The 22,281-nt window shown below is 50.8% G+C and overlaps 1 protein-coding gene across 1 annotated transcript; it reads right to left on the reverse strand.

Moving 5' to 3' along the window:
* Positions 1–756: 756 nt before the first annotated feature.
* On the reverse strand, positions 757–16,517 carry PDGFB (platelet derived growth factor subunit B). The gene is made up of 7 exons (XM_063395932.1): positions 15,518–16,517; positions 9,002–9,098; positions 5,724–5,807; positions 5,023–5,228; positions 3,155–3,296; positions 2,584–2,749; positions 757–1,368 (listed from the first exon to the last, which is right to left on the reverse strand). The coding sequence occupies exons 1-6, from the start codon at positions 15,671–15,673 to the stop codon at positions 2,613–2,615; spliced, it is 822 nt and encodes a 273-aa protein (XP_063252002.1). The 5' UTR covers positions 15,674–16,517; the 3' UTR covers positions 757–1,368; positions 2,584–2,612.
* Positions 16,518–22,281: the final 5,764 nt, after the last annotated feature.

The raw sequence follows: 22,281 nt of genomic DNA on the forward strand, positions 1-22,281 counted from the left end.
TCCAGGAAGGGGTTAAAAACCTCGTGGGAATGACACGATTCTTCCTTCAAGACCACAGAGCAGGCACGGACAGCTCACTGAGATTAAGTCATGATTCTAAGTTTGGCTGTCCTTGGTCTTGTTGTGGTGCCACTTCACCTCCTGCAAGGAAGTTGTGCTGAGAGGGGATTGGTGCAGAGTGAGAGAAAAGGGTAACAAGAAAGAGAGGGATCAGACGATGCCTCTGCCTGCCCCGTCCCCAGCCTTGCAGGCATGTTGCAGTAACAGTGTGCTTTTCTGTCAGCCCAGTGAAGCTGATGCATGCATGTGCCTCTGAGCTTCCTGCCACTGGGGAATGCAATCCATTTAAGAACATATATATGTATTTATATGTGTATGTATAAATACACATACATACCCACACACGTGCATATGTGTGTATATATATATATACGTATATGTGTGTGTGTGTACATATATATATATATATATGTACACACACTTATACACACGCACACATCCCAAGTGAATCTAAAAAATAATTTGAGTCCGAGCCTGGAAAGCTGAATTCTCCACTAGCATGTGCAAAGATGGTTCCCCTTGGCAGGGGCCAGGGCCGTGGAGACGATTTTCCTGCCGTGTGCTCCTTCTCATGATCCAAACACCTTCCAGTCAGCACCAGGAGTAGGGGAAAGAGGGGGTGGGGGAATGCATTTGGCTTCCTTGTTTTATTTCTTTGCTTGTTTGTTATGTTCCCCGAGATGTTGTATACCTTAGTGGTTTTGGTTTTTCTTTTTAAAAATAAAATATACACACGCACATTAAAAATATATATCTGCCCAGGTAGGGCGATAAAAGTCCTTAGTGCATTTTCCATTATTGGTCGCCGCTCGCAATCTGAGATTTGCTTGTTTCCAAAAGATAGGTCCAATGCAAGAGTAGATCTCAGCTGGGCCCTCCCAGCCTTACCAGACGCATAAGGGAAAGGGAGAATATTCCCCTTCTGGCCTCTGTCCATCTGTTTTTCACCTTCTCTCAGAAGAAATTGGACCTGTTTTCCTTTTCACATTTTCCATCTTGTCCTCCATAGCAGGGAAGGAATTGTCCTGTTATCGCAAGTTGTGGCTGTTGGCATTCACGCTTTTATTTGTTCTTTGTTCCTTTCTCATATATATACGTGTAGGTCATCCTTGTCCTTTTGTGTGTGTGTGTGTAAAACGTTAAATTTTGCTAATAAATGAAAGGGAGGCTTTGGTGGGAGAAAGTCCACTGATGGAAAGGGAAGCACCAATTGCCGTCTGAATCAGACATTGAGGCAGATGGACAAAGAGGAAGAGTTATCATTCCACGGACCCCATGGGGGCAATACAGCAAGTATATTAAATAAACCTGGAAGTGAAACAAAACCAGACACAGCGTTAGCAGATGTAACCCTTTGGCCCCTGCAACTCCCCTCCTATCTCCTTTTCTCCTCTGGAAATTATTTGTGCCAGAGCCAGATTAGAAGCCCTGGAGGATTTTTGATCTCCTCTATTTTTTCCTCTGAACAGCTTGAGCCAGAGCTGAGATTTGCATGAGTTTGCATCATTTCTATCCTGGGAACTTTAGGCTGGCCAGGAGGATCCTGGGATAATTAGAGGCCTTGTAGTGCTAAGCATGGGAATCCCAGTCTCAAGACACTGCCTGGTGCCCCTTGTCCCCAGCTCTTGAAATGCCAATGGAAGCCTGCTGTCCCCTCTCCTAGGGTGAGGGGAAGTGAATATGAAGTGGTGGTCTGGGCTTATTCAAGTGGCTGCAGCAGAGCTGGAACTGCTGAGCTGTGGGCCAGGGCTCTCCCTGTTAAGCTGTGTCACCTTTCTCTTAATTCAGCTCCCACCAATCTGCACCTTGACTAGTCTTTCCCTCTTTTCTGCACCTTTTCCTCTCATGGGGAACAAGGGCTTAGCCTCCTTTCCCTTGTACCAGTGAAATTCTTCTGATGGTGAAGGAATTACTCCTGTTTATACAAGTCATGGAGAGAAGAATCAGACCCTGGCCTGACAAAGTGCAGATCTCTAGCCAGAGATTCCAGTTCTCCATTCCCCTGGTATGACCTTTCTCATGCACATAGGCTTCCCTCTAGGAGAGTGATGAACCAAAAGTGTTTTTGCTTTTCAGCCTTTCTGCCAACTCAGCTAATGAAATAAAAGGAAAAGGGATCCCTAGAACAACATTAATTCTCTGTTTTCAACAGAGAACCAATAGAGAAACTAGAAGAGGAGTTGCTTCACAGAAGAGATCAATTACATGGACCCCAAGGGGACTGAGGTGTAGTGAGAAGTCAGGGTTGTTCTCTGCCTGAAAGGAAGGCAGAGAAAGGAGAGGCCAGGGCCTGAGAGCAAGGATGGCTGCAACATGATCATTCCAACTTTGCAAAGAACCTTAATTCCATAAACAGAACCCATACGTTGGCACCCAACCTTGTTCTTCCTCCTCCTTCAACCCAGGTTTTGTCCTGCATTAGCTCCACACTGAACGAGTGGCCAGTGGTGTGAGAAGGGTCTAAGATGCCATGTCCCAGGAGGACATCTCTCCTGACTGGAAAAGCAGCTTGCTGTTACTTGCCTTGTGCTCTCTCTCCCCTGCCAGCACTTCTATGCTATGAGGATTTCTTTCAGCACTTTCTTATCGTTGACATGCTTGTACTTCTTATGTTTCCTCTTCTGTGCTGGTGGCCGGCGTACTCGCCGCCTCTGTGAGACAGCAGCTGTGGTGAATGCCGGTGACAAGCCTGCCAAAACAGAGGAGAGAGTGTCTGTACAGCCAGGGGCAGACGGCTCCTGTTGAAATATCCTTCTCCACACACTGTCAACAAAGAGCTCTGCAACAGCAGGGCCACAAGGCCTCTTTCTGTTCTTCTGTTCCTTGTCCTCTGTTCTCCACAATCTCTGCCCTCTCCCTTTTCCCAACATGCCCTTCCCCTCACCTCTCACCTTCCCCTCCTTCTTTTCCTTCAGTTTCAGCCCCTTTCTGTCAGGCAGACATCCTGGGAAAGGTCCCTCAGCTGCTATAAACCAGCGAAGGCCCTTGGGATTCACTGGAGCTAAGTAGATTGAAACCAGTGGAGGTCTCTTTTCTCTCTCCCCAGGCCCTCTTCTCACACCTCCCTTTGTTCTACTAATGCCAAGATCCTTACGTCTCTGTTCATGTGGCCCTGGACGGATGTTCCTGGGGGGTGGTCGGAACACGGCTTCACACCGACACTGCACATGGTCCTCTAAAGGCACAACAACTTTTGTGAATTTTGGCTTCCTCTGGACAAATTCGATCTTATTCACCTATTTGCAAGAGGAAGACAGGCAAAAGATTAATACAGCCACAGTTCCCACTCTGTAAAATTAGTCAGTGTCAGTGTACTGTAGCCCTGGCTTTCTTCCTAAAGGGTCAGAAGGCAAATTACAGAGCCCTGTTCAAACTCAAAATTCAAACTCAAACTCAAAACTCAAACTCAGACTCAGGGGTGGTGTGTATGGGAGATAATTCTGAATCTGGCAGCAGAGCAGACTCAGACCAGGCAAGTTTGGATGTCTCTGGCTGGTCCCCTAATCCTAACTATTGCCAGAGCTTAAGCAGGATGACTGGTTGATCAGAGACAGAAACATGGAACATAACAGACTTGTTAGCCCGTTTTTGACAGATGCGATGGCAGAGACCTGAAGCAACCAGGATAATTCTCACAGGAACCTACAGGAAGGGCAAAAGGAGAAGAACTCAGGTCCAAAGCAAGCTAACACAGTCTCATGAGCTCTGCTGAAGCCTGTCTGAATTTGTCTCAAGCTCTTTAATAACTTGCAGGGCTGAAGCCCTTGGCTCTTCATGGGAAAGGCGGTGCTCTGGAAATTCCCTTGAACTCTCCACCAGTGCTGACTCAGAGAGAAGAGTCATTGCTCCACATCCCGCCACAGGGCACAAGCTTTCTAGGGGGTCCTCCTACTCCATCAGCAGCCAGGGCTAACCCCACTCAGTTTATCTAACAACTCTGTGGTCCCTGAAGTGCTCCACAAGCTATAAATACTCACTCTGCTGTGCATCTGGGATGGAATTCCTCTAAACCCACTGCCCTCTGTAACATCCCTCAGCCAGCGCCAAAGCAGCCAAGCTGTTTATCTTTCCTTGAAAGCCCACTCCACACGCTTCAGACCACATGCTGCTCGCTAGACAAACACTTGCAGCCAAACAATAGAGAAACCTCTGTCCTCAAAGAAACCATTTCCAGGTCACTTTTTCAGGCTGGCTTTTGACCTCTCACTTGTTTTTTTCCAGAAAAACAACTCCTGCTCCCTCCATTTTTTCCTCATTCAGCCTGGCTTTTCTGAGAAAGGAATTTCCTGATGAAAAGGGCTGTGTGTGAATACAATCTCTCCCAGCCAACCTCTGCTGCCTGCCTGGGGGAGTCTCTTATGGCTCAGGCAGAGGATTAGTATGAGATGAATATTATTTTTAAACAAGCTCTCTGGGAGGAAGCTGTGGGGAGATCAGTGGTAGCTGTGAGGGGAGTATCAGAGCAAGAGATTAGCTGTTAGGTGTCTGCTGGCTGATGGAGCAGGTCAGGAGGTAACTGTGGGCTGAGAAAGAGAAGCTGCTCTAGTGCATGTCTTGGAAAGCAGCTGCAACAGCAGTGGGAGATGGAGACTGACACTACAAACCCTCCTCTTTTTGCATCAAAACCAGTTCCTGTGATGAAAGCACCTTGTTTCCTCTGCTCTAACACAGCAGACAAGGCCTCCTTGAGCCCCAGCACAGGCTGTGGCATGGAGCTGCAGCTGGGGACAGTGCCCCGTAGCTCTGCGTGGTGACAATCCCCAGCTGCTGGACAGCACCAGCCCTTCCAGCAGCTGGTATGAGTGTCACTTGTGCCAGCAGCTGCAGTGCTGCATGGCCAGTGCAGAGGGGACAGACGGCTGCATAAGCCCAGCACCTGAGACACGCCCCGTGTTTGGCTTTGGGGCACAGGGATGGCAGTGGGCAGCAGGAGGAGGGAGCAGTGGCAGGTGTGTCCCTCACCTGGACGTGCCGGACACGGATCTGCGTGGGGCGGCACTGCACGTTGCGGTTGTTGCAACATCCGGAGCAGCGCTGCACCTCCACGCAGGGTGGCCACACCACGAAGTTGGCATTGGTGCTGTCCACCATGTTGCGGGAGATTTCAAAAACCACCTCCCGTGTCTTGCACTCTGCAAGGACAGCTGTCTCTGCTGCTGCCAGAGTACCTATGGAGAGCCAAGAGAGAAAAAGGGGATGAAATGGGCTTTGTAGCTGTCACCAAGCCACTACAGCATCTCTGCTGCAAGTGAAGGACCCCACACGGCTCTCACATGCACATGCATATGCACGCACATATGTTCTTTCTCTTTATCCCACCCCTCCAGCTCTCCCCCTATACAGAGCCATGCCCTGTGGAGGAAGTCCCTGCACAATGATGCCTTTCACTGCAGCCCAGGCAGGAGATGACACTTTAGAGCAAACAAGCACCATTGGGATTTAATGCAGAGCAATGCACAGAAGTCCAGACTCCCTCTCCTGCCCTCCCAGGGTGAAACACCCAGCTCCCACTCCAGGCCCAGACCCTCCTTCTCATGCCTCCACACATACAGGCACAATATAAAATCTATCCCTACGTCTATATCTCAGCCACATATCTGGACCACCCATGGCTGTTCAGGTGAGTCCCCCAACAATTACAAGGTGCAAGACCCTCAGCTCACCTAGGCTTCGTCGCTCTCGAGACAGGGCCACAGGGTTTTGATCAGGCTGAGTTGCATTCAGGTTCAGGCTCGAGCTATCCTGCTCTGCAAAGAGTAAGATATGACCTAATAGCACCAAGTAGAGACAGGAGAAGACAGCAGGCACTTGTGCTCAGATCATCAGGCTAATTGCAGGGACATGGGATAGGCCACAGACCCAGGACATCATGCCATATGTAAATCCACAAGCAAAGTCACAGCTGTGCTGGGGCATGGACACTCTTTGCTCAGACTAGGCAGCTTAGAGCAACAAGCCTATCATGAAAGAGGGGACCTAGTCTAGGAGAGGAAAACTCCAGCTCAAGAATAATAAGGCCCATGTCAGGACTTTTTGGTATCAGAGAGGAGTTGCACAGGGATTCAGATTGGCCAGCTGAGACCAGGAGAACACCAAGGAGGATCAAAGACCAGAAAAGACAAGCAGAACACTTCGCATTTAACACTGATGTGCCTTGCTGGGATGGCTTGGTACTGGGAGAGTTGGGAGGTGAGAGGGCAGGTGAAGTGGGGGATGTGTGGTAGGTGGGGTGCTTGCTTTCCCTTTCCCAACTCACCTCAGCTGCTCTAGGTTAGAGCAGTCTCATGACAGAAGAACAGAAAAATAAAGTTAAAATTACTTTTCCTCTAGATTACTTTAATGTAAGAGGCAGGATCTGGAGGTGGTTCAGTCAGCGATGGGAGAGGAAGACCGATAGCATTCAGGCCAGCCCTGAGCAGTTCCCTCCCACCCCACTGCTTTTTCCCATAGGAAGTGCTGAATAGAGAAATGCCCATAATCCCTATGGAGCACTCCAACACGCAGCCCCTCCTGAGCTCGGGACAATGGCTGCGCTCGAAGATAGCTCCCACCCAGCCACAGCTCTTTCCTTCTCTGACCTGCTTTAGCAGCTGAAGGAAACTGAATGGACGTCAGCATCAAGGGAGCAATTTTCTTAAAGGGAATTAGGGGCCAGTGGAAGATTTCTGTTTATCAGATGTGTGGTGGAGCAGACTTCCCTTACCTATCAGGTCCCATTCCTCTTCCTCAGCCCTGCCCTAGTGCAGCCTTCTCATAAAGGGGAGCAAGGACTTCATTCTCTGCTCATGTCTCAAGCAATTGATGATGGATTTGAGATGGGTGCACAGAGACTGCATCCACAAGGCAGAAATCATGTGCCTGTCAACGAGCAGTCAACATCTGCATGTGAGGTAGACAGACACCCCTTAAAATGGCTGGAAAGGTGTGATCAGTTGTAGGCACCATTTGTCTCACCCTCAGGCAAACTTCCAAATTGAGAACTGGTGGATCACACTTTAGAAGGGCCTGTAGTTCTCTTTGGGCTAGATAAGGTGTCTGGATGACCGGTTTACACGGGCAGCCACTGCTCTGTGGGCAACCACAGTTAAAGATATGACTCCCACTCTACACACTTCCGTTCCTGGGTCTACAGTAGTGCCCAAGTTCAGGAGAACACTATCTCAGCCCATCAGCCTCCTGGAGCTGCCTCATTCTGACTCCTTGTGCAGTCAGTGGAAGGAAGCAGCCATGACACACACAGGGTGCACAGACAGCACAAGGAATAGCTCCAGACACTTTGGGATTATTTTGCTAACACACTAATTTGCAAATTCCTCACAGGGCAAGAAAATGTCAATGCCCCTCAGTCAGTACCTGGGAACAGATGAGAGCCATGTGGTGAAACAAAGAAACAGCTTCACAGCACCTCTTTTTGTTCCCTGACCAGCCTTTCCTATCTGGGGCCTGAAGTGAAACCAACAACTCAAAGCCCTGCAGCCTTCTCTCATACCCTTGAGCTTCTGGAGGCAACCAGATAAGCCCATTTTATTTCTTAATCATGAGGCTGGTTGATAGCCATGATCGAGATGTATCTGTTCCTTAGACACTGGGCCATGACAGATTGGATGCATCTTCTCAGCTGCTTCTTGTCCACCCCTCCATCCTGTGGCATTCCATTGAACGAAGGTGGGAGCTGCCTTTGGTGAATGAGTTGAGTTGATGAGAGAAGAGAAATGGGGGCAAAAAAATAACAACCACTGTTGACTCAAAACAAATCTGTTGAGAACCATGTCCCTCCCTCCTCTAGGTTGTCCTTCTACATCCTGGATCATAAAGACATTTGGGGTGGGGGAGACCAGCCTGGGACAATTCAGCTGTGCTAATTTTGGAAGTTGCCCCATTGTGTGGCTCGTGAACAAGGAGGGGGGGAACTGGTGAGGGCAGGGAGCGGCCCTGGCAGTGGTGGGGAGCCTCATCGCCTCTTTCTAAGACAAACAATAGCTGAACGCAGCTGGTGCCCTCCTCCTTGCTTTCCCCCCCCAGCCCCTCCAGGGCCATTTTGAAAGGCAGCGGGAATGCTTTTGAGACTGCGCCAGTGGTTGGACTGGCATAGGAAACAAAAGCAGGAAATTCTGTTCCCCCGTAGATAGTGTCTCGGCAAGGATTACAAAGCTCAAAACAGACAAAACACTAGAGAGAAGTCGAGCTGGGGGGGTTGGAGAACGACGGGTGGGAGCAGGGTTAGAATAGAAAGGAATTTGCTCTGAAGAGACCGTTTATAAATAAATTCCTGGGCCAGCCCAGCCGCCGTGGCACGTGCTCCAGTTCCCACACGTGCCGACCCCTCCACACTTTGCTGCTCCTGCTGCTCACTGCACTCAGCCGTGGCCAAGTGATCCTGAGGCCCTGCAGCCCCCAAAGCTCTTATCTACGGGCAGGAGGTGAAGCAATGCTACCCTGACTTAGCCCCTGTCCCATAGCTCACCCATGGACATGTGCTTTGCTGATCTCATCCTAAGAGCCTCTGGGAGCCCACAGCCTCTTGTGCATGCTAAACCTGGAAACCCACTCAGTCCTTTCCTCCTCTGTCACCCTATTTCCACCTCCCATTTTGCTGCCTCCTAAACTGATCCTTGTCCAATTCAAGCCTTGCTGACTGAGCATCTCACAGAGTGAAAATTATGATCTCAGTTCCTTGCACTCACCTTGCTCATCTCCTATCATTTTTGGAGGCCAGTGTCCAGACAGTTAGGAAATCTAAAAAAGCATCCAGTTGCCTCTAGCTCCCACAAGTTTCAAGGGGACTAAGTCTGTAAACAACCAGGCCTTGGCTCCTGAATGGTTCCTATATTTATAATGAAGTCTGTTGATAGTGTGCCTGCTGAAAAACAGAATATCCCCTCCCAGCCCTCCCAAAGACTTAATTAAAAATAGAGGGGTGTTTGGTGAAGAGGAGATTTACCTACGGAGTCTATCCGCAGGGCACGCTGGAGGTCACTGATGGAGCGCACTGAGCTGCCACCCAAAATCTCATAAATGTCTTCAGGTATGGGGTCCCCCTGCCAGATGACAAAAGTAAAAGAAAGGGAGAAACAAGCATTACAGAGATGATCTGCAAGTCCTGTCTGTGTCATGGAGCGGGATCAGGGAATCAAGCATGGAGGAAACACGATAGAACCAGTGAAACACACAAGTATGAGTTGTTCTGCATTGGCTTTTAAACCTTGAGGGCTTTATTCCTCATGAAGGCATGAACCTGAAACCTAAGCAAAAGCAAGAGAGCCCCTCTCCCAAAGCTGACAGGAGATTAAAAAAGCCAAAAAATACCCGGGCTATGCAGCAGAGCCCTGGACACTATGCAAGCAGCCAGCAAGGCTTCCTTCTCCGGTGGTGTATGACTTCTCCAGGTGGCTTCTCATTCCTGCTGCCTGCAGTAAAGGCGTTTTAACAGACTTCCCTTACACTATCAGATAAAATCTTCCCAATATTTCCCTCCGTTATGAAACTCCTTCACAGGCTTTGTCAGTTATCGTGTGTGTGTGCGTGTGCAAGCACGTGTGTTTTCAAACCACAGAGGCCCAATAATATACATCATTTGCATACTCTTTTTTTAAAGAAAAAAAAGGGTGGGTTGGAGATGAAGGTTGGCCTTCGCGGCTGAGGCTGCCCCAGTGTGAGCCCACAGAGAAACCACAAAAGCTGCAAGGAGGTGATGGGCTGAGGAGCTGTTTTGGAGGAAGAAACACATGGGAATTTGGATGTCATTGCACACCAGCATAAAAACCTTAAGTAAGCAGGTTTAGTAACAATGGGCCAAATACAGAGTTTGTGCAGGCAGGTGCAATGCCATCAGTCTCCTGGGAATTTTACTCTGGCACTAGGCTACAGCGGGCTCCAGTGACAGCACTTAATAAGAGTACAAAGGAGCGGTGTGGGAAAGCAAGTGCCGATTAAAATATACTTCCGAAAGACTAGAAAAAGAGACAGAGGAAAGGACTGGCCAAAGTGTTTGCTTAGCTGGGAACTCTCTTCATTCAGGGCTACTCAAGCGGAAAAGCTGCTTTCAGCTGGGTGCTGGATGGTGTCTGAGGCACAGCTCTACACATGTCCCTGTAACTGAGAGGAGAGTTTGGCTTGTGTGCCTATGAAACGCAGGGATTGTCTTGTGGGTTTTTTGGACAGTTGGTGGCATGTGTGTGGTCCTCCTACTGTACAGCTATTCCCTCCCTGCCTGCATTCAGTGCAGAACATTTTCCTTCCACTCACAGTGAGAAAAGCCACCAGGCAGGTGGCTAAACATTTGCTTTAAACCTTGAGGGCTTTGGCCCAAACCTGCAGCCACTTTTGGATGGCTGCTTGAGCCTGGCACTCTCTCACACGTGCCTGTCCTTGGCCACCCACTGTTTGCTTCTATAGTAGGACAAGAGGAGTGCTCCCTTCTCAGCCCTGCCAGACCACCCTCTAATACTATAACTTAAATTGGGATGCAGTGATGTGAAGGTTGCTGAAGCCCAAGGAGGTTCAGAAACCTCCTGAAGAGAGCTGAAGAGCAGACAACACCAGTGTACTAAACCACCACAGCCAGATCCACCAGACAGCTTCAGTCAGACCAAGCTTTCCTGCCCCACTCCATCCCCATCACTGTCACATCTCACCACAGATCTGGCTGTCCTCCTGCAGCAAAAAGCAGATTTTACGTCCCCAGGCATTACTTCCTCAGTCTCTGAGGGAGAGGGAAGCAGCATCAGTGATGAATGCACAGCGAGAGAGAGACTTGTATAATTCAGGGATCACTGAATAGCTGTGAAATGAAGATGCCTTCTGACATCTACTGCTGAATGAGGAAGAGGGGAACCAACAGCCCACTGCTGGATAGGCTCTGCAGCACTTCCCTGCCTTGTGCCACACACATTTACTGGAAGAGGGATCATTTGCAATTCCCAGTACTTGCAGTCAGAGCTCAGTGCTGGGTGGTGAAATTGCAGTCTTTCAATGTTTGCACCTGTCAGCCAAATGCATTTGTTTACAAATGCTGCTCTGCACGGATGCCCCTGGACCTTCCTGACACTTAATATATATAGGAAATGGAACTTTATTTTAAGCTCTGGCACTTGCTGTGGTGAGAGCGTGGGCAGGTGTTACGAGACTCGGTGACTTTGGAACCAAGCTGGGAAGTGTCACCTTGCTAACTGAAGCGGGGGGGGGGGGCAGATATGAATCAGGGATTGAAAAGTGTAGGCCCTCAGGAGCTGTATTTCTGGTGACTGCCTGTAGCAATAAGCTCCACTCCCCGCTCATGGCAGCAGCTTTAGATGCCAATCTTTTCTTGTTGCAGATGCTACCAGCATGGCTATGGTGTAGCACCAGCTCACACAGCTCATAATCCTGTCTTCCTCCCCCATTTTTGTAAGGCAACTCTGTCAGTGACAACTGCAAGCGTGTGAAGCTCCTTATTTTACCCTTGTAAACCAAGGCCAAGGCTGGCCTAAGAGCAGGAACTAACCTGAGCTGCATGCCTTGTCCTTGCTCCCTCTGGGGTCTGTCCCTGGGAACAGCCATGCCCCTGGCCCCCACCCCAACCCTGTGCCCTGAGATCAGGCACCACACACATCGGGGCACCTGTGGGCTGAGACATGGGGAAGCAGAGGTCCTTCAATCACCTCCACCTAATCCCATGGGGTCAGAAGGTGGAGGAGCACCGCAAGAGAGGTGGGATCCCCAAGAGACCAGCCCAAGCAGTTGGTGCTTTTCCTGCTTAGCAGCTCCTCTGGAGTTATTTGTCTAACACAGGTTAACAATCTCTTTTTTTAACTGTGCGGCAGATCAAAGAAGACTTTTGTCTCAATGGACTCTTGGCTGGCTGTCAAGTGCCCCAAGGCCTGGCCTCGTATTCCTGCGAGGCCCTGAATTCTTAGAAGAAAGTTGGTTCTTCCCTCCCTCCCTCTGCTCCGCAGTTCCCAACTCTGACTCTCCCCTGAGTCGCAAGAGCACTCCCCAGTCTGCCAATCCCTTGGCAGGGACGTTCAATTCCCTTTCTTGTGCTGGTTGCTGGTGCTTGAAGGGCCATGGCACATCTGACAGAAGGCAGCAGAGGAGCTGCTCGTGCACTGTGGCTGTGATACGAGGGCCTCTCAGCACACCAGCTTTGCTCCCCTCCTCCCAGATGTCCAGCAGCACTGTTGGCCACTGTAAATAAGTGCAGGTGCAGCAATTTCCCTGTTCCCACTCCTCACATATGCATTCTCCCAAAATCTGCCTCCTCTCTAGCCCCCTCACCCCTCGCTCTGGAGTTTTTTCCCAACTTGTGCTTTTGAGCACGAGGGATGCTGAAAGGTCCCCCTGCCATCAGCATCTGCCAAGCTGGTGCAGGGAATATGGAGTGTTGTGGTCTACACCCTCTGGTGAGGGTTTCACAGTCTTGCCTGAAGTTCTATTTCTTGATAGGTACAGAGGAGGAGGAGCGAGTGAAGATTGTGCAGCCAGCAGGGAAGGCAGACTTTCAGGGCTCAAAGAAATCAGACAAGGGTACTCCCGAGGTGAGGACTTTCCAGTTCCTTTTTCTAAGCAGGAGTGACTGCACATAGAAGAACAGAATGGTGTCAGCAGCACCACTTTGTGAAGGGTAGGGAAGCACCCACCTACTCACTCCTCTGCCAAGAAGAGGAGGACTTTCTGAGCACCTCCACACCAACCATAGCGAAGGATCTTGGCAGCAGGGTCTCAAGTGATCAGCCAGGCAAAAAAAACCCAAAAAAACATAATTTTTTAATTCCCTCTGAAGCTGATGTGCGGACCCTGAGGGGAGACTCCACCGCATTCCCTGGCAGAGGGCAAGACCAGCAGCACCTGCCACCAGCACTCACCTGGCACAGGGCTTCCACCCTTCCAGCACCACTCCTGGCTACAGGGGGACCCTGACACATGCCTGCCAGAGTACTCTGCAGCAGGTACAATTCTCCCCGCATGAACCCATTCCACTCGGAGTCGCAGCGGATGTTCTCCCCCTTAAAATAATCAAACAATGTTTGATCTAGTCCGTGTTCCTAAAATACAGCCAGACCTACCCACCCTTTTTCCATTTCAAAGGGGACTCCACTGCTCCTCCACACTCACCCTGCAACGACTAGAGGCATTTCCACCCCGAGGCTGGTTGTGTACCAGCAGCACTGGAAAGAGCGCAGGAACAGTGTCATTCCTTCCTGCTGCTGCACATCAGCTGACAGTGAGAGGGAGGCAGGGACAACTCGCCTGGCTCCTTCCACAAGCTCACCCCAGAGGTGTCATCCATCCCAGCTTCCACTGCTTTGTCCTTGTCACTGCCTCGTGCTAGGAAGACTAGGGAAGAATGCCGGAGCCTTGCAGCAGGAAGACGCAATGGGGAGTTGGGCCAAGGCTATAAGCAAGCGCCCAGCCGCACCCCATTCCTTGGGAATTCCAGAAAGCACCGCCAGTGGGGCTTCACCCCGGCACAACCACGACTGCCTCAGCCCATCTCTGTAAATGTTGCAAGGCAACTATTACAGCCCGTGGGGCAAATGCAAATAGGTTTAGCATCCTCACTTCCCAACTGGTAAATACCTTCCCGCTGAGGCTTGTACTCCCTCTGGCTGGAAGAGCTCCAGGGCCCTCCAGCTCCAGATGGGTGTGATCAAAGAGGGAGAGGGACTCAGGAGGCTCTATCTCTTTGCTCAGGGCATCTGTTGATCTGGGGAGCTACTGGTCCTCATGCACTTTCTCTGGCAAGGCTGGGGAGGAGCAGCAAGCTCCATTCAGAGGACAACTTTGGTTCAGCAGCCTGGTGGGAGCTGTGCTGTCTGTGTCCAGTGCAGAGGGTGCAATACACTGCCTTCAAAGTAACTGAGCACCGGCTGCAGGCTGAAGTATCTACCAAAGCAGAAACATTCTTGGTTCTCCTGTCAAATGACAGGAGACAATGACAAATACCACAATTCCTTCCTTGAAACCTAGGGCCAGAATTACCAAACTCTTAACTCTACTAGGCTGTCACAGAGCTGTGCATTATTTCAATCTGATTATGGCAACTGAATAACAGCTCCTTGGGATCAGACACTTCCATCTTCACCCTTCTCCAGTGCCAGCCGTAGCTGATGTTTCACGCTGCATGGAAGAAAGAGATCTGAGCCATCCACAGAGGAAATAACCTCCTCTGCCCAAAACAAACACGACCACTGGGTAGCCCACAGCTCCAACTGCTTCCTTTTGTGGCTTGGTCAAGGGCAAAATGGGCCCACAGTGAGGTGACGTGATGCTTTGCACCCAACATCTTCTTTGCCATCCCACAACGGGTGCACCCACTTACCCTGCCCAAAAATGAGGAAGGAAAAGAGAAAAATGATGCAAAGGGAAACTTTTGATGGAATGATATTTCCTGCCCCTGACAATCAAGCTGCAGATCCAACCCACAGTTTTGACATCTTGGGTAGAGCTGAAGTGGGAACCAAGTGCTGTATGGGAATGTTAGGGGCTTTCTGATCCCCTCAATCTGCATGTAATCAGAGGATGAAATGTGACAGCAGAGGTCAAAGGGTTTGGGGCTTCTTTTCCTCAACCAGGGCTGGGATTGAGACTTTGATTTCCACATAGGGAAACCGAAGTGTGTTGGGGTGTTTGTTCAAACCCACCACCTGGCCCTTACCATCTGCTCAGCTTCTTCCTGAGCAGTGCATTCAGGATTGCAGGGCACAATACTTGCATGACCGTGGAAGCACAGCAGACACTCATGTCCTGCCCCTTCCCCAAGCTGGGTGCACACCTTGCTGAATAACCATGCCAGTGTCGGTGCCGTGCCTCTACTCACACCATCCCCTTCCTCCCCCTTTCCAAAGCCCCATGCCCATTCTCCACCGCCCCCCTGGCGATGCCAGAGTGAATTTCACACTGTGCATTATTCCAGAGGTGTCAAGAGGGCCCCAGTCCCTGCTGCACCCGCATTGCCGGGATGCCAAAATCGTCGGGTGGGGTGAGAGGCTCGAGGGAGCCAGAGCCCAGGGTGACAGCCCTGGGCGAGGCAGGGCAGGAAACTGCGGGTTCCCCGGGGCTCGCCAGCAGCATCCCTGATCCCACATTAACCAGAGGCCGATTCAGCCTGGTCTCCCCTGTCCCTGCAGCCAGAGGCAGATATGGGGGAGGGTGTATTCCCAGGTGAGCCCCCCTCGGCGAGCCCGTCCCGACGGGAGCGCCCGCTCCAGAGGGGTGCCCGCTGCAGCGGGCGCTGCCCTCCGGGCGGGGGGCGGCAGGCACTGCCCGCCATTAGCGCGGCCGGGCCCCGCCGCAGCCCTTCCTGCGGAGTGGGGCCGAGACCGCGCCCCGGGGCTCCATGCCGCCCGGCTCCGCGCCGCTCCCTGGCCGCCCCCGGGCTGCGCCCGCCGCACCTGCGGGCCGGAGCCGCCGCCGGCTCTCCCCCAGCGCGGAGCTGGCAGCTCGGCAGCACCGCCCGCTGCCCGCGGCGGAAACTCACCTCCATGCGGGCCAGGGGCAGCGAGAGGATGAACGCGAAGACCACGCCGAAATTCATCCCGACTCCAGGCCCCGCCGGCTGCGGGCACATGGACGGCGAGCCCCGGGAGGAAAGCGCTTCCCGCAGACAGCCCTGCCGCCGCCCGACCTCAGGCATCGAGGGCGCTGCGCGTTCCCATGTCCCCTGCGAGCCGGGAGGAGGTGGGAGAGTCGCAGGAGCCCTTGGAAGAGGACGTGGAGGTGGTGGTGGTGAGGGGAGACAGAAGTAGTTCTCGGTGACTCGCCTGCCTTTGCACTATCTCATAAGCCTTTGAACTACCTCATAAGTGGGAAAAAAATGCAGTCCCTCGGAACTATACACATCCAGAATCTGGGTCCCCCTTGCCGCAAGGGGTGCTTCAGTGCTTCAGTTTGGCTAGGTGGTCCACATGCTATTCTTCCTCTTGATTTTCCTTCCTTTAAAAAAATGTATATCTGTAAAAGCTTTTACATGCAGATAATGTCTCAATGTTCTTAGAAGAAGGTGCACAGAATAATAACTAAAAGAAAAAAAAAAACCTCTTCCAAAGTTTGGTGTGAAATCCAGAAAATGAAATATTCTTCCTTAAGTTGTCCTCTTCTTAAAATGCTCCTTTCCTTCCTTTTGGCCACTTGCTTTTTAGAGAAAAGTTGCCAGTGTACACTGAATTTCTTCCCCTTACATTAGATTCTGGCTCAGGTGCCTTCTCGTTCCAAGTGTTGGCAGATTGCTTGGACGGGAGGTTTGCTTTGGGTTTGGAGACAGGTGAGAGCAAATGTTTTTGCTCCGAGTTGTAAGTGTGTGTTTGTGTGCGTGTGCTGAGCCTTGACAAGCCTCAAAGTGGAGTCACTGATGCTGCCTCCCACACGCTGCTGCAACAAGAAAGGAAAAACAAAAAAAAATGCAGGAAAGGTAAAATTGCAGGAGAGGTAAGTGAGCCGATGAGTCTTTATTTTCTGCGAGCTGCAAGAGAGACTAAGCTGGCACTCGGGGCTGCTCCTTTTATGAAGGAGAGGAGATGGGTGGAGCATAACTTGCCATCCTCCTCTTGGCTGGGTATCAAGGAACAAACCTAGTGAGGGAGTAGTAGTTCATTGCTGACAAAATAAAAAGTGTGTTAATTTCAATGATAAATTAATTAAAAATTACTAATGCTGCAGCAACCTGTATAATGTGGCTTTAATATCACGTGAGGAATGGGGACAGAAATTCCTGCTTCCTCGGCAAGAGATAAGAAGAGAGGAGTTCCCAGCACCATAGTGTGTTATTTTTTTTGGCCCCAGGTTCTCACTGTTTCAGTCTGGAGCCCATTTCTCCAAGCTCCAGTCACAGCCTTCCCTGCCCTGCTACACCACTAGCTCCAGGGAGAGAGACAGCTTTAATATCTTACATCTCTTTGTGTGCAGGGGAAAAAAAGAGGCCAGAGAAATTTACACATTGCTATAAGACAATCTGGTGTTGCTCGTGGCACCCGGAGGTATTTTGCTGCATGATTATCTCCACGATGTAATAAACATCTGAAGGGAAATTAAGAGAGCAGATATTTGCTGGGAGGGGAGAGGGATGGGGAGGGGAAGGCTGCTAAAAGGTGAGATCAAGAAAGAGTCATATCCTATTGAAAAAATACCCTCTCATGTACATACGAGTGATCTCCCAGCACTGACTTGTACACTCGCAAAGCACACTCCAGGCACAACCAGGAGGGATCTCTGCACCAGCTTTGTGCAGGCTCATATCCACCAATACATTCCTGCACTGTCATGCACCACAGCCACTCGGCAGGCATTCACTCTGAATCCCAAGCATCTTCCCTGCTTTTCCTATGCTGTGCACACGCTTCTCTTTGAGCCACTCGCATGCACAGCTCTGTGCAAATTTTGTCTCATTCACACATCCCTGGGCATCTATGTGTTCTCCTTCACTCTTACCCTCTCTCTTCCCTTCTCACATACATACACCCACTGGCATCGTGGTGGCCTCATCTCAAAGCATCACACATGCTCCCTTAGACTCTCTGGGTGCCTGTAAGTCTCCTGCAGCCAACCCTGTCTTGCACCAGCACTCCCATATGCATCATCTGAAGTGTCGGGGTGCAGGAGGAGCAGCCACTGGAACTGAGCAGCAGGCAGCCCCCCAAATGCTCCTCTATAGCAGTACCTGGCAGCACCTCCCAGCTTGGCTAGCTATGCCCCTGAACCTGACTTTGGTCTCATGGATCTGGGTGTTGGTCAGGAAGCACAGGGAAACAAGGAATACTGAGGGTCCTCCATATATCTTTCTTAAAATAGCCTGGGTCCTCTGGCCAGCATGTCAAGGTGCTCTTGGGTCACAAGGGATCACTTTTGTTCACCCTAACCCAGAAGAAGACTGGGCAGATTTCTCCACAGCTGGGGAGTTGGTCAGAGCCATGTCAGCTCCAAAGCCCAGGCCATCTGAGGTGCATGAGTGCAGGGATAAGGAGGGTCCTGGGAGTCCCTCAAACCAAGTCTCAAGTGGCTCGGTTCCAATACTGGAGCTCAGGGGGGAGGAATAAGAAATGCAAGGCATACCTTTGCTCATTTACACTGCCAGAGACCTTAACAAGACTTTATCTTAGATGCTCCAGCCATGTTAGCCCTGTCCCACCCCGAATTCCTCAGGACAGTCTTAGAATTCTCCTCATTCTCCATCCTGGTCTGCCAGCAGCGTACCAGCCATTTCAAGTGATTATAATTTGGCTCTAACCTACTAGCAGTGTGGAGCTGCAACCTTGATGTCCACCTGGGTGCTGAAACAACTTTTAAAATCTGTAGAGGGCTTCAAAGAAAAGGTTTTAAAAGGGCCTCAGTCCATCTCACCTCTTTTCAGATTGCATCGGCCAAAGAAACGTTGTAGCCTTGGGCTCCTTAGCAGTCAGCAGGGGGAAAGGTGAGGATTTGAGGAGTCCTTTTATCTCTATAGAGGGATCTGGGGATGGCTGGGTCCTGAATGCCCATGACCCTGTTTCAAGTTTAAGGTTCCCAAGGGGAAAGTGGAGGCCCCTTTTGAGGATTTCTGCCCTCATGTAAGCTGGTGTGGCTCCACCACCTTCACGCCACCTGTGTAGGGAGTCCCCCATGATGTAGTGGCTGCCTGGCCAGGACAGAACAGCCTGTGTGTGGGAGAGCTGATTAAATTCCTCAGAAGGGAGAGATATTGCTGCTCCAGAGGGGAAGGTCTCAGCAGAAAGCTAGCAGGGACTGCTGCAAATTATTTGCTTGGTAGCAACAAGGGCTGCTGCAGGGCCTGATGTTGGAGGAGATATGTGTGGTGTGCAGTTTTTAAATATCCGGCTCTATTACATGCTAGATGGGATAGAAATAGAGTTATTTATTTTCATGTGGATGATGCCGGGCAGTTTTTAGAAGCTCGACATCAGAAACAAAAAGCTAATCCCTGCTGAACCTCCCGACAGCAAGGAAGAGGATGTTTGGAATTTGACTAATCATCTACCTATGACCCTGTCTGGAAATAGAGCAAAGTGATACTCAAGCTGCTCAGGCTTCAGTGGTTTTTCCTTACTCTTTCTGTTTTTAAGACAGGGACAGATTTTTCTCTAGTGATGTCTTTAGACTGGCTGTGTCAGTCTCACTGGCACCAAGTTTGATAGGGGTGCATGCACCTGAAACTGCTGTGCCTTGAGTCCTCTGGGAGTTCCTTTGATTCTCTTCTGTGAAATTAGCCTGACATCTGTCCCACAAACCTCTAAACCTAATGGGGATGACTGGATCTTCCCCTCACCTGGCCTGTGGAGCAGGCGTGGAGGCCTGCAAGGCTATTGGTATCCCAGATGTCACAGGGTAAGAGTTTGAAACCACCATGGCATATATTGGAAAGGTATTTTGAGGCTACATGAAGCATTGGGACCATAAAAATGCCCCATTAGAGCACCATGACTCGACAAAATCTGTTTGCAACAGTGCTAGCTGGCAATGGCCCTGCAGACAAACCACAACAGAACCAGATTTTTTAAGAGCCTACACCAGGATTGCTTATAAAAGCACTTTCACCACCACTACAGCTCTCAAACTTGCAAACAGCTGAACTCATCTCCCTGGTGATTCTCTTATCACTAGGGAGGAGAGCAACACGTGTCTGAGGACAATAGGCAGTTCCTTGCTGCAAGGCTGCCCTCCCCTCATCTCGTGTTTGGTGGAAAAAAATGATCATATTCACCACCATCCACAGCAGCATGAAGTGAGGGGTAATATATATATATTTTTTAATTTATTACCTTTTTTTTTTCAGAGCGGGTAGAGAATTATGAAACAACAGGAAGAAAAACAGGGCTTACAAGGGAAAGCAAGACTCAGTCTGAACAGCTGAGATGTCTCAGCCTCTCTATGATGAATCCTATTTTGAAAACAATCCATGGAAAGAGATTAAGATGTGTTGACAGCCAATGTGTAGTCAGCCCGCCCACTCAAGGTATCTCACTTAGGTGTTGCTGCTGCTCTGGTCTCTAAGTTCAGGAGAAGGATGAGCAATCCCTACGCCTACGCCATGGGGCTGTCGCAGCCATCAATGGAGGGGAGACGCCGCGGCACCGAAATGAGGCACCTAGAGTAAGTTTTACACCTCGTTTAAACCCAGAGATCCGTTCTGTGGGCGAGTTGGTTTTACACCACCGACCCCGGCTGCGTGGGGTTTATCCCGACTATCCCAGGTGATAAAGACAGGTTCATTGTGCGTAGCTCACACCGTGTTTTACACCACTTGTCCCAGAGGTGCCGACATGCGAGCTGCTCCGACTTCCTAATGACTGACTTCAGTTTAATGGAGGAAGAAGGAGGAAAGCTCGAGAAGAGAGACCAAAGAAAGGAGACAGAGACAGGCAAGGAGCTTAGTATATGTATTTCGTGCTGGAGAAAGGCAGAGCCACAGGGTACCCAGGGCTTGCATAATTTGCATTCCTGCCCCTGGCACTGGCAAGGAAAATGCTTTCCAAGGATGAGTAAAACCCTGACAGAGCCAGCGGCTCCAGGGGAAAGGGAAGGTGTCACCTGGGGAGCAGGCGTTTGATGGGACCCGCCAGGCTTTCCCTGGGAACCACCCTCCTCTGCCTGTCTCTCTCCGCCAGAGGGATTCCCCAAGCCCCTCACCACCTCCTTTATCTCACCCATTCCTGGCAGGAACCTGGCGGAGAGGAGAGGATGGGGAAGGGGGACGAGCATGCAAACACATGCAGAAGGCAGAGCCCAGCCCCTGACAGCTCCCCTGAGAGGCAGAGGGCTCCTGCCGGCTGTGCCTTCCTGCCCCGTGCTTTGAGATGAAGGAGAAGGCAAAGGCATTTCACATCTCTGCGGATGTGCAGCTCGAGCAGCTCGAGCAGGATTCAAAGAGAAAAACAAGGCTGGGGGGCACTGATTTCCCAGCACTCTTCCATGTGCACACGTGTTCCTGCATGAAGCGGGGAGGAGGGGGTGCAGCCTTCCCTGATCATACTGGCATATGTTTCTCCCCCACGCAACCCCCAAGTTTAGGGTAGAAGGGAACAATTTCCTTACACTGGCAACCATCCATTATGTCTATGGATCTGCTCCCCACCCCATTCCCCCTCTCTTTCCTGTTTTGATGAAAGGAAAAAATGTTCTGCTTTCCTTCTTTATTTTTCCAGACTGGTGAATAGCACTCGAAAGGAATTTCTCTCCCTCCCCCCTTCCCCTCTCCCAGTATAATAAATATATACGTGTGTGAGTGTGAATACACCACACATCATAGGTCATATGTTGTTTTTCAAAAGGCATATACTATTTTTGTTTCCAAATTGATTAGGTGGGCAGCGGTCCCCCTTTCCACTGACACCACCCCAAACACTGCTTCCCCTGCCCTCGCCCTCTGCCACTCACCGTGTCCCCATCATTTGCCTCTGGGTCTGCAGTGAGCGGCGGTGGCAGTGGCAGCAGCAAGAAGGAAGCTTTGCTGAGCTGGAGTAAAAATAGCCCCAGCAGTTACTCAGCTTAGAACGTAACATGACTCATGTGAAACGAAGATGAGGGTCAAAAACCAAAAGCTCTCCTCTGCCCCCCGGCCTCCACCACCTGCTGTTGCTGCTCACAGGGCAAAACCCACTCAAAATGCTCCTTGCTGAGGGTCAGGGCATCAGCCACAATGGAAAGCACCTCTTCTGCTACCTACAAGAACTGGTCCTCTTGCCTGCACCCATCTGGTGGTACTGTCACCAGCAGCAGGCAGATTTGGTGATGCTGCAGCCAACTTTCAGCTCATTTACCTCCTTTGAGCTGCGGGCCCTGAGCAAAACTGACATCCCACTGATATAGTGGGACGAAACACTCTGCAGCAGCACTCTTGTGCCAGCAGCTGGCTCACAACAGCACAAAAATGCAGCCAGGCACCCCAGTTTGCTGTGGCTGCTGTGGCCTGAGCATGGAGAGAAGAGCAAGGTCATGCCCACCCACAGCCCACCCTGCACCCCACCCCTATCACTGCACAGGGTACCCCCCATGCCCTGTGGGGGACAATTTGCTCCCTGTGGTGGGTGGGAGAGCAGCACGCCTGGCCTGGCAGGAGGCAGGCCACCACCAGCTTCTGGCCTGTGTAAGAAAGGAGAGAGTTTAAAAATAGACTTTCAGCTGCTGCTGGAAAGGCATTGAGACGTATAGAAAGTGAGACGTATAGAGAGGGTGTGTATTTATCCTACATGTCCTGTGCCTGATGTCCTACTGCCAAGGGGGCCTGCTCCAAAGCAGAGGTACTGCTCGGGGGTG

This window comes from Prinia subflava, chromosome 4, assembly GCF_021018805.1.
Source record: "Prinia subflava isolate CZ2003 ecotype Zambia chromosome 4, Cam_Psub_1.2, whole genome shotgun sequence".
NCBI lineage: Eukaryota > Metazoa > Chordata > Aves > Passeriformes > Cisticolidae > Prinia > Prinia subflava.